Below are 10,688 nucleotides of genomic sequence, written 5' to 3' on the forward strand. Positions count from 1 at the left end.
GAACCTTTTGAAACCGGAAGGTCCGGTTTTGGCCTGTGACTTAGGTGTTTACTTTATTCTAAGGTCTCAGGTTTGATTCTTCTTACCAACCACTCTTGGGGTCACCTCGCACCCACGCGTAAATGTGAAAAACAGTTGTGTAAAGGGCTAAAAGAATTAGTCCGAGATGTGCGCGAGTGAGCCTGGGCACCCTGCATTACGAGAAAAAAGAGAGTACCTTTTGAACTTTTATCCACGAATGCAAAAATCACTGTCTTATAACCCTGCAGTTTGGGTTGTTACTTGATGTTGGCCAGTATAGTTTCATTTTGTGGTGCAGCAGACCATTTCCTTTTTAATTGATTTCAAAAAATTATGTCCAATGGTCAATTCCTTCGAGTACAGCGTTGTCCTTCGACGAGAATGACCTTCAATTTGTTTCAGATCTAGGTCACTCCATCCCCTTCACTAATGTTATTAAGGCTCCGTTTCAGAACATCTTTTTAAAAAATAAGTATTTATTTTATATTTTTAAATTTAAAAAAAAATGTAAATGAAAAATAATTTTTCAATTTTTTTTTGCATCGTATAAAAGATCTTAATGAAATATATCAAACAAAATTCATAGAAAAATTATTTGCGTAAGCGCATGATTTTTTAGCTTGAAATTGTTTTCTTAAAAAATAAGTACTTATTTCGGGAACGGAGCCTAATAGATCCGGCTCCGTCGTTGATTTCACATGGTTTTTCTTTGTATTTTTCTTTGTTTTTGTTTGGTTATTTTATTTTTTTATTAATATAATCGGAATGATGTTTTGCTAAAAACAAAAGAGAATAAAAACTCCTTTACATATACCCTCGAGTTGTCTCATCAGCTAAGGGGGTGTTTGGCAACCCCATTTTCCCATTTTTGTATTCCATTTTCCTATTTTGGGTGTTTGGCAAGCCCATTTTGAAAACCCATTTTGGAAAATCCATTCTCGGATTCTCCTTAAAGAAGCAAAAATGGAGAATCAAGTCCAGATCTCCTTTTCCCATTTTGAGGTGAATTACCAAAATGCCGACTTCAACTCCCTTTATTTACCAGTTTTGCCCTTCATTTATTTTTACATCTTTTAACACAATATAATAAGGCAAAGGACAACTTGGTAAAAAACCAATCCATAATTCATTTTCATCATTCATCTACCAAACACTACTACAAAATAAATACTTATTTCACATTTTCAAATTCAAAAAAAATGTAAATGAAAAATAATTTTTCAATTTTTTTTGCATCGTATAAAAGATCTCAATGAAATTTATCAAATAAAATCCATATTGGTAGGAAAATTATTAGCGTAAGCACATGATTTTTAAGCTTGAAATTGTCTTTTTAAAAAATAAGTACTTATTTCCCTTTCGGAAATGGGGCCTAATAGGTCCAGCTCCGGCGTTGATTCCACATGGTTTTTCTTTGTATTTTGCTTTGTATTTGTTGTATTTTGTTTGGTTATTTTATTTTTTATAAAAAAAGAAAGAATAAAAACTCCTTTACATATACCCTCGAGTCGTCTCATCAACTAAGGGGGTGTTTGGCAACCTCATTTTCCCATTTTGGGTGTTTGGCAAACCCATTCTCGGATTCTCCTTAAAGAAGCAAAAACGGAGAATCAAGTCCAGATCTCATTTTCCCATTTTGAGTTGAATTACCAAAATGCTGACTTCAACTCCCTTTATTTACCAGTTTTGCCCTTCATTTATTTTTACATCTTTTTAACACAATATAATAAGGCCAAGGGCAACGTGGTAAAAAAACCAATCCATAATTCATTTTCATCATTCATCTACCAAATACTACTAATATTTCAAAATACATTCTTCGCATATTTCTCAAACACTACTTCATTCTCCAAAACAGATTCTGACTATAATCTAAAAAGCCAAAAAATTAAAAAACTGAAAATGAAAAGCCAAAAAGTAGGTAGTCAAACACTCCCTAAGTGCATCTTTCCTTCCTCTCACATATAAGGACTTTGCAAGGTCCAACATGCACTAATAGCACGCATCAACGGGCTCTCCGTTCCGTCTCTTTAAAGTAGTTCTATTAATTCTGTCCTCAGGGGGTCCCTCGGAAGAGAGGTTGTTTCTCTCACGTAATTGATCGACTTAGGTATTGAGCCATGCATGGTAGTGAGACGAACATGATATTTCCTGTAACACCCAATAACGTCACCGTTTTTGGCTTGGCCAAAAAGGATATTAGAAGGGCCAACAAACAGTTGTAATTTTGTTTTTGAGTAGTGGCATTGGAGTCTTTACTCGCTGGTGATTGGGAAATTTGAGTTTGGCTCAAAGAACAAAAGCCGGAATCAGAGGAGAACGGAAACTACCACACATCGATCACATAGGAGACTCGGATGCAATGACTCTAGTTCAATATCTTGTTTTTTCCGATCCCGACGGTCAAGGGTGTCCGGGTCATCTGCGCACCTCATTTAATTCTCTATCCGGTTCAGCCAAAGACAACCGATTTAGGCTCAGACTAGGGAGTTCATAAGAATCGATCGGTATCATGTTCTCATGACTCTGAGCCAATTGCAAAGTGGAACTTATATGGAGCAATGTTTTCTAGTCTAGGACAAAATTCTTCGATCTCCACTGTCTTGGTATAACTTTGTCTCCAAATTAATAGTAAAAACTCGGTCTTCGACTTCAAGATTTCGCACGATCTAATCTCATGGTTCATGTAGCTGCCCGTCCCACATATACCGGGTAATTACTTTAGCCCGATCGAGTTCATGAGATAATCGAATCGCGAGGGGTATTAGTCGAAGGAAGAATTGGTCCACCTTTTATTTCGAATCCCTGAAGATAGATGACTTGAGCTCTTATTTCACAATCAGCGTACGGTCTGGTCATAGAAAATGTGGTGCGCGACAAAAGCTCGAGTGGCGTTTGTAATACTATCCTATGTGGCCCAAATTGACAAAAATCTGCAAGCTGCAGCATCAACGTCTCCATAATTGAGTGTGAGATAGAAATGTTTGATTTGGCAAAAATAAACTAGGCATCCTTGTACGATGCACGCTTCTGAATAGGAATTGGATCCTCTCCGGTCTTATAATTTGGACTGGACAAGACAATCTGAATCTGAATCGTCCATTGCTGCAATTAAGGATTCGGATTTGCTCAGAAACTTTTACGGATCACTCTTGGTAGTTCATTTTACTAATGTATAGTTCAAATTTGGACTGTCTTTTCCAGTTCAAAACTTGGATGATAGAAAATCCAAACGCTTTTTGCATGTATGGAGACAAATGCACATCTAGACTTTGTTTGGAACTTAAATTTGTGGTTTAAAAAAGGGAAGAAAAGGGAAAAAGATGAAGTAGAAGGTAAATTTGTAACTAGAGGACTCCCAAGATGAAATATTGTGGTCGAGTAATTTGGCATTGAGAGTGGTCGTCGAATTTGATTAATTAGAAATTAGTGGGCATCAATTAAACTGCATATTCTAAAACTATTGCTGCCAAACACACCCTAAATGGCGTGAAATAATTTAAGTTTTGCGCATGTCCGCGAATTCTTCAATTCGGTTTCTCACTCACAAGCCAAAAATGATTTATTTTTCATTTTGTTTTGGCCCGGCCTCCTGCATGTCAAATTATTAAATTAACATAAATGGCGAGACAATGCAAAAGCCCCTTAAACACCATTATTAGAGCATCTTAACACAAACTGTAATTTCACTGTTAATTTCTTGTCCCCTAACCCTATGGATTGTCAAATCATATAATTTCGTGATAATCATGCATCATGATATATACTCAGGCTATCTTTGATTTTAATTAATGAAGGAAAATACTAAAAATAAGCCCATTGAGCAGTTGTTAAGGTTGTAAATTTGTATCGGAATGTATGAAAAGTGTATAGAAGTGTGAAATTGCATTGAAGTATGTGTTTTTTCTTAACCTTTTTCTTAGCTTATTAACGGCCTATTGGGCTGTCTAGAATGACCCTTTAAAAATACCATGTTTTGCGATGGGGTCATGGAGATAGAAGCCGAAAGGTCAAGGGCAATTAATCCCCGTATAGAGTTCTAGCTTTGTTAGTTTCATTCCTTTTCCGTATGAGCGTATTTCGTGATTAATATATTATCCCGTCATTATATCTCTTCGAATGTAATTTTCCTAACATCGATCTTAGAGGCCGAGGCGCGCACGAGAAATTAACATGGGGAGCTTGAGACATGCATGTGATCATCTCATAGATTTGATGGAATTAACTCAGTGCAAATAGCCATGCATAGATCAACTATATATTCATCTTCAGTACCATACAAAAGGGGATGCGTCGCCCATAGGGTGAAAATAGGTGGCCTCGGCATTGAGAGTTGCATATGGTGGACCGAAGACAATTTGATTGTGGGAGCAAGCTTGTCTTATAAACAGCTCATATTAATTAATTAATTTGCAAGTAATACAATTTTCAACATTTTAGATCTTTTTCTGAATAAACGGATGCCCGGGCCAGCTTCCACATATCTCGATTAATTTTGGGGCTCTGAACTTAACAACCGGACAAACCTCAAGGTTTAGAATGTTTGGCCTCCGTGAGATTCGACGATGCGACCTCATCACGGATGACGGACACTTATTTTAAACTAGTCAACAAATTTCTCGCAATAACTAAATTAAGGAATGAATGCTCTTTTAGAGTAGCTCTTAGAGCATCCGCAATGTAATAATCAAAAGTGAATAATCAAAACTTGTCACGTCAATTTTTGATTATTCATTTAGAAGGTTGCTAAAGTTAGTAATGTGAAGTCTCACATTGTTACTTTTGATTATTCAAATGCCCAAATTTAATTATTGATTAGGAGGTTGCTAATTTCGATTATTACAATGTAAAAACTTTTTTAAGCATACATTGTTAACTTTAGCAATCTTTTGATTTTGATTATTACATTGTAGATGCTCTTACCATAACAAAACGTGACGCATTGCTCACCCAAATCTGAGCTGTTGAAAACCCAAATGTAATACTAGCAATTATGAAATTTGGCGTCAAGTTTGGCCTTCAGAGTTCAGAATCATCACGTCGCACTAAATGAGTACTTTTTTTATTTTTTTTGCGTGAAAAAAGTATGGTGCTGAACGACTAATACTTTTAAAAACCGACAAAACGCGCGGCACTGTATGTCGCAAACCAAAATTTGACAAAAACATCGCTAGAACGACAAAAAATAAGTGAAGATAACGTTTATTTTTCATTAGTGAAAAATTCTATTTACTTACCCTCAGAGGAAAGACTTGTAACATATAGCCATAAAAGGAAGGCCTTAGAAGTTAAAACCATATATGGTAAAACCCTAGCTAATTAATGGGAACCCATTCCCCACTTGCATGTGGTGAAGACCTCCCATTCTTGTAGTACCATTGTTTTCTGGAGTATTATTTATTGACCTCATTTTTATTTTTATTTTGGAAGGTATTTATTGACCTCATTGATATACTAAAACAGTGAAGGTGTCAGTAGTTCTTTATCAACTCCTTCTTTGTATCCAACCAAGGGGGAAAAAAAAATGGAAAACCCAATTGAATACAGATATATATAGTACTATATATATGAATATGATTTCCCAGGAAAATTAAATTGGACTTCAAAAACTTTGTACATAGGTTAAAACAAAATTAATCTCTTAGGACTATTTATGAAGGCTCTCAGTTGATCAGCTCGATCGTGGTGAAGTTATCCAATAGTTCAGGAGTACCGCCACGTGGTATTCCGGATCACTTTACAATCGCACATTTCTGTGGGGTTTATCACTAAGTGTACGAATCCCATAGTAATGTGTGGTTGAAAAGTGATCCAGAGTGTCACATGACGGTAATCCCGAACTATAGAATAGTTACTCTCGATCGTGTTATATTACCATGCATGGGAATTAATGAAAGCCCTCATGTTATTGTAAGTATAATTTAAGAAGCATGGTTTCACTGCCAAAACCCTAATTCTACTGCGCCATGCTGTCACACAAGAATAGTATATACCCTTAAACTTATGAGCAAGTCTCCTATATCATGAGATGCAAAAACCTTTATTAGGCTAAGGCCAGAAAATTAATATGAATATAAGGCACATGCACAACTTATAAAGCTATATTCATAGGGTCCGTTTGGTAGCTCTCTCTTTCTCGTTTGATAGATGTTAGTTTTACTAAACAATGTTTTTTAAAATCATGAAAAATATTATAAACGACAAAATATAGATGATTTTTTTTTTTTAGAGATATGAATAGTGGTTTGAGACATCATTGTGGAATGGAAGGAGTTTTATCAAAAATTCGGACCAAATGTTTTGTGATCCAGAATATGTGGTACACATAACGTGTGGTCCAAGGTTCGTGCTCAACCTCGTCCGAAGGGCATTGAATATCTTCTTGTAGCTGCAGACGGCTGTTTCCTTAGCATTGGCCCAGTTGATTCAGCCTAGCGTACGTCGTACCAATATCCTTTTCGCTTCTTAAATCCCATTCCAGTTCCATATTAAACTCCAACCAAACACGCTCTATAATTCGGTGAAACGTACTCTCCCTCCCTCCCTCTCTCCTCTATTTGTGTGCTGCGTCATTAAGTAAAAATCATGGGTATAGGCCCAGGTCGGTCGCCGTTACCAGGGGTCAATTACCCTACTCTCTCTCTCTCTCTCTCTCTCTCTCTCTCTCTCTCTACAATGTACAGTATATATATTCACTCTCTCTCGCAAACAAATATTACAGAGTTCCACAAACCATCCTTTATCACCTCCTTCTCTCTCTAGCCTATATATTCATCAAACCACATCCTATCTCTCCTCACCACTACCCACTGTACTGCTTCTCTATACACATAGCAACTCCGGAGTCACATCATTGGAGCAAAAAAGAAAAGAAAGAACAATGACTGAGCCACCAAACTCGGAGACCGAGTCAAGTAGCTGCAACTCATCCTCACCCACCCCACCCTCGCCGTCGCTCAACGCAGAGGGTTCGAACCAGAACAGGCCCAAAAGGACCAGAGAGAGCAAACACCCCGTCTACAGAGGGGTACGAAAGCGGGCCTGGGGTAAATGGGTCTCCGAAATCCGCGAGCCCAGAAAGAAGTCCAGAATCTGGCTCGGAACCTTCTCGACGCCCGAAATGGCCGCCCGGGCCCACGACGTGGCGGCCCTATCCGTCAAGGGAAAATCGGCCATCCTAAACTTCCCCGAACTGGCGCAGCTCCTGCCCCGGCCCGCGACGTGCTCGCCACGTGACGTGCAGGAGGCGGCCGCGAAGGCCGCCTCCATGGTCCACCTCGGCTCCACCGAGACGACGTCGTCGTCCGGGGAGGAGCTGAGCGAGATAGTCGAGTTGCCGAGTTTGGAAGAGAGTTACGACTCGTCCGAGTTCGTGTTCGTGGACTCGGTGGACGTGGACGGTGGGTGGGTTTATCCTCCGCAGTGGTTGCACGATGATTGTTATGGGTACTTCGCACCTGATCAAATTTCGACGATGGCAGATAGTGTAATTTCGGGAAGTTTCGAGACCTTTTTGTGGCAACAATAATATAGTACAGTACTCCCTAGTGTGTGAGTTTATTTTTTTTTTCCCTTGTCTCCCTCTCCGTTTTTTCTTTTGATTACTGGCCCCATTTTTGCTTTTGTTTTCCATTTGGAGCACTTTTGACCTTTTTTTTTTTTGGTGTCTCATATTTTGAGAAGGGCTAAATTCCATTGTAACTTTCTTGTTTCTCAAATTCTTAGTAATATTTCTCTCTCTAGCTTGTGTTTGTACTTCTGTCTTTGTAAAATTACTACTACTAAGTTGTGTGGTTCAACTATCTCAAACTACTCTTTGTTTTTTTTGTCACAATTCATACATCAGCAGAGATGTTAGGAGAGATAATAAGTTATAGTTCATAGGAGATTTTTAGAGACTGTCCATAACCGTAAACTCCACCCATGCCCCTCGTGTACACCTCCACAGGGGAGGGCTGAGGGGGAAACACCAATTGAGCTAAAGCTCATTGGCGATCTCAAACTCCTTGAAGTCATGCATGTATTGGTACTGTTACTAGTTTTTACTCCCTCCGTTTCATATTGAGGGTTCATTACGAAAAGTCGTATTATTTTTCAAATCGAAAAAATCAACTATTTATGTATATAATTTTTTGAATTTTTTCGCACCAAATTAAAGTACTTATTGGGATCTTTAATACGGTGAGAAAAAAATTCAAAAAATTATACACGGAAGTAGTTGATTTTTTGATTTGAAAAATGGCAAGAGAGAGTATGTAACTTTCAATATGGAACGGATGGAGTATGCAGTATGGCTCGGTGTTCTGGTTAGGTGACGAGAAACTCGACTTAACTTTTGCAGGATCAAAGTCATGTACGGACCGGTATGGACAACTAGAGGATTGTTCCGGATTTCTTAAAAATTGTACTATCATGGCATATTTTGTTTATTCTTTTTGCCATATGCATCCTCTACAATGGTAGTATTATTTCTTTTTAAAAGAATAGGAGAAATTAATGAGGAAAGCTATAATAAAGTGAAGTCGTTAACTGGTTTTAGGAGGGGTCCGATCCCCTCTATCCAAAAACCAAGAATGGAGTCAGGAGGTCTAGTAGCGGCAGACGGCAGTCACCATGATAAAGATTTTAGAAAATGCTATTATTATATGTAAAATAAAAAAATATCCCCAATTTATATAAATCTGCCACCACTAGATTTTTTTTTCCATTATTCTTTACTATATACTAGTCCTTAATCTTCTTTTTCTTTTTTTCAAGAAAGGAGACCTAAAAAAATATTTTAAAATTAAATTCAATGGACCAAAGTGAAGTATTATAAAAGATAAGTCTAAATTAAAGGGAAAAAAAACTTCATATTAGGATGAAAGATGATTTTCTGGCAAGTTTCTTGATCACATACATTAAGAAGGACATAGCAAGAAGTTTTGATGCTGATTCTATCATCGATGCTTTTAACGACATGAAAGAGCGTCACAATTCAAGATGCCTCACTTTAGTAGATAGATTAAATTAAAATTAGTCTTTTTTGATACGCTACGTGCATATGACAAACATCGTTGACTGTAGAATTTATTATGTAATAGTAATTTTTCCTAGATTCAATAACTTTTCATATTATAGTTAATCTTTTTATTTTTTTTTAGTATACATTTTGTTACTGGTAAGGTAAAATTCTGGCTCCGTCCATGCCGAAAATTCATGTGCCTCTATACTGAGAGTTTTCCGGCTGTTTTATTATGATATTCTTTTCTTATATTTTAAATTTAACGGCGAAAAAACTTCTCGACACAACTTTTCGGACAGAAGATTCTAGCTGTCTCGCTTTAGGCACACTTATATCGTGTTTTTTACATCGCTTGTGTTATGTCCTCATCAATGAGTGTTATTGGGTGATGATGAGAGGGCCGGTCAGTGGTACTATGCTGTGTTGAAATTAAATTATTTGGCCCATCCGCACCTAATAATTGTTTTGCTCGCTACATCTTTTAACTTTTCTTTTCAATCAGGTTGTTTAATTTGGTTTGCATTTGGAGCCCTTCTGAGTTCCGACCTCTTTGTTTGCGCATCTACTTATCATTTGAGAGGGGCTAAAATTACATACATGTCTTGTTTTTCAAATTCCAAAACGGAAAAGATGTAAATACAAGACTACTCCTCCGGCGGAACAACAAGCACTTTTGGAATCTTTTTACTTGCGGCAACCTGATAACGTCAGGGTAATAATAATCTATTAATTGTAGTCTCTCTCCCTCTCGACTGCACTTTTGTTGCCGTTTTTTTTCTCTGCAAAATGAAATTTTATAAAACTCGAAAGGATATATTGAGAGAGGGAGGCTGAGGAGCACACATGTTCAACTCATCCAAGGGAGGGGGAGACGAGAATCATCCAGCAGGAAGTTGAATGATAAACGACAAAACAGATTACAATTTTAGCGAACGAATACCATCTAAAAACCTTTTGAAATCCTCCACTTTTGTTGTTGTTACGATGTCAATAAATTGTTTAGCAACGCACTCCAACAATCTCCAACTTCTTGTAGTCATGCAATAGTATATAAATTCTACGTACAACTAAGTCCATGAGACTCATAATATTTTTATAACTAAGGGTATTCGGACCAGCTGCTTATCCAAACTTCATCTACTTCCTAAGATACCAACCGCATTGTCCATTAATTAGCTAGGCGGATAGTCCAAATAGACGTCAACATAAAGTTTTGAACTTGTACTGATGGTAGGAAATACTAATTGCATTATTGTGTTTTTTTTTTTTTTGGTAGGATAAGATAAAAGAGGAAAGCCATGCTATTGAAGTGAACCCATTCACCAGTTTTAGGCACACTTTTAGCCTTATATATACAGTGTATTTAAGTTTGTGGTTTATTTGAACGGGGCGTTTTCTCCTCTTCAATGAGTATTAGCATTTCGTTGATTGATGATGAGAGGGAGCTATGGGACTACTAGCTAGCTACTATACATCGTGAAATTATTAGTTGGTCCCTCCTCGGCTCCACACCTAAAAAAGTTTTTCGATCTGTAACATCTTTTATAAACTTTTCTCTTCAATCAGGTTGTTTGTTCCAGATTTGTTTTTTTATGTAGGCCTCGGATGTTTGGCAGCTTGCGCGCTTTGATCATTTTCGGGTTCTTTGAAGTTAATGATTGGG

At 37.4% G+C, this 10,688-nt stretch overlaps 1 protein-coding gene across 1 annotated transcript; it reads left to right on the forward strand.

The window, feature by feature from the left end:
- The first annotated feature begins 6,548 nt into the window (after nucleotides 1-6,548).
- On the forward strand, nucleotides 6,549-7,763 carry LOC131320133 (ethylene-responsive transcription factor TINY-like). Its single transcript, XM_058350731.1, has one exon. It carries the CDS (start codon nucleotides 6,902-6,904, stop codon nucleotides 7,547-7,549), a length of 648 nt encoding a protein of 215 aa, XP_058206714.1. The 5' UTR covers nucleotides 6,549-6,901; the 3' UTR covers nucleotides 7,550-7,763.
- Nucleotides 7,764-10,688: the final 2,925 nt, after the last annotated feature.

This window comes from Rhododendron vialii, chromosome 3a (genome assembly GCF_030253575.1).
Source record: "Rhododendron vialii isolate Sample 1 chromosome 3a, ASM3025357v1".
NCBI classification, from domain to species: Eukaryota; Viridiplantae; Streptophyta; class Magnoliopsida; order Ericales; family Ericaceae; genus Rhododendron; species Rhododendron vialii.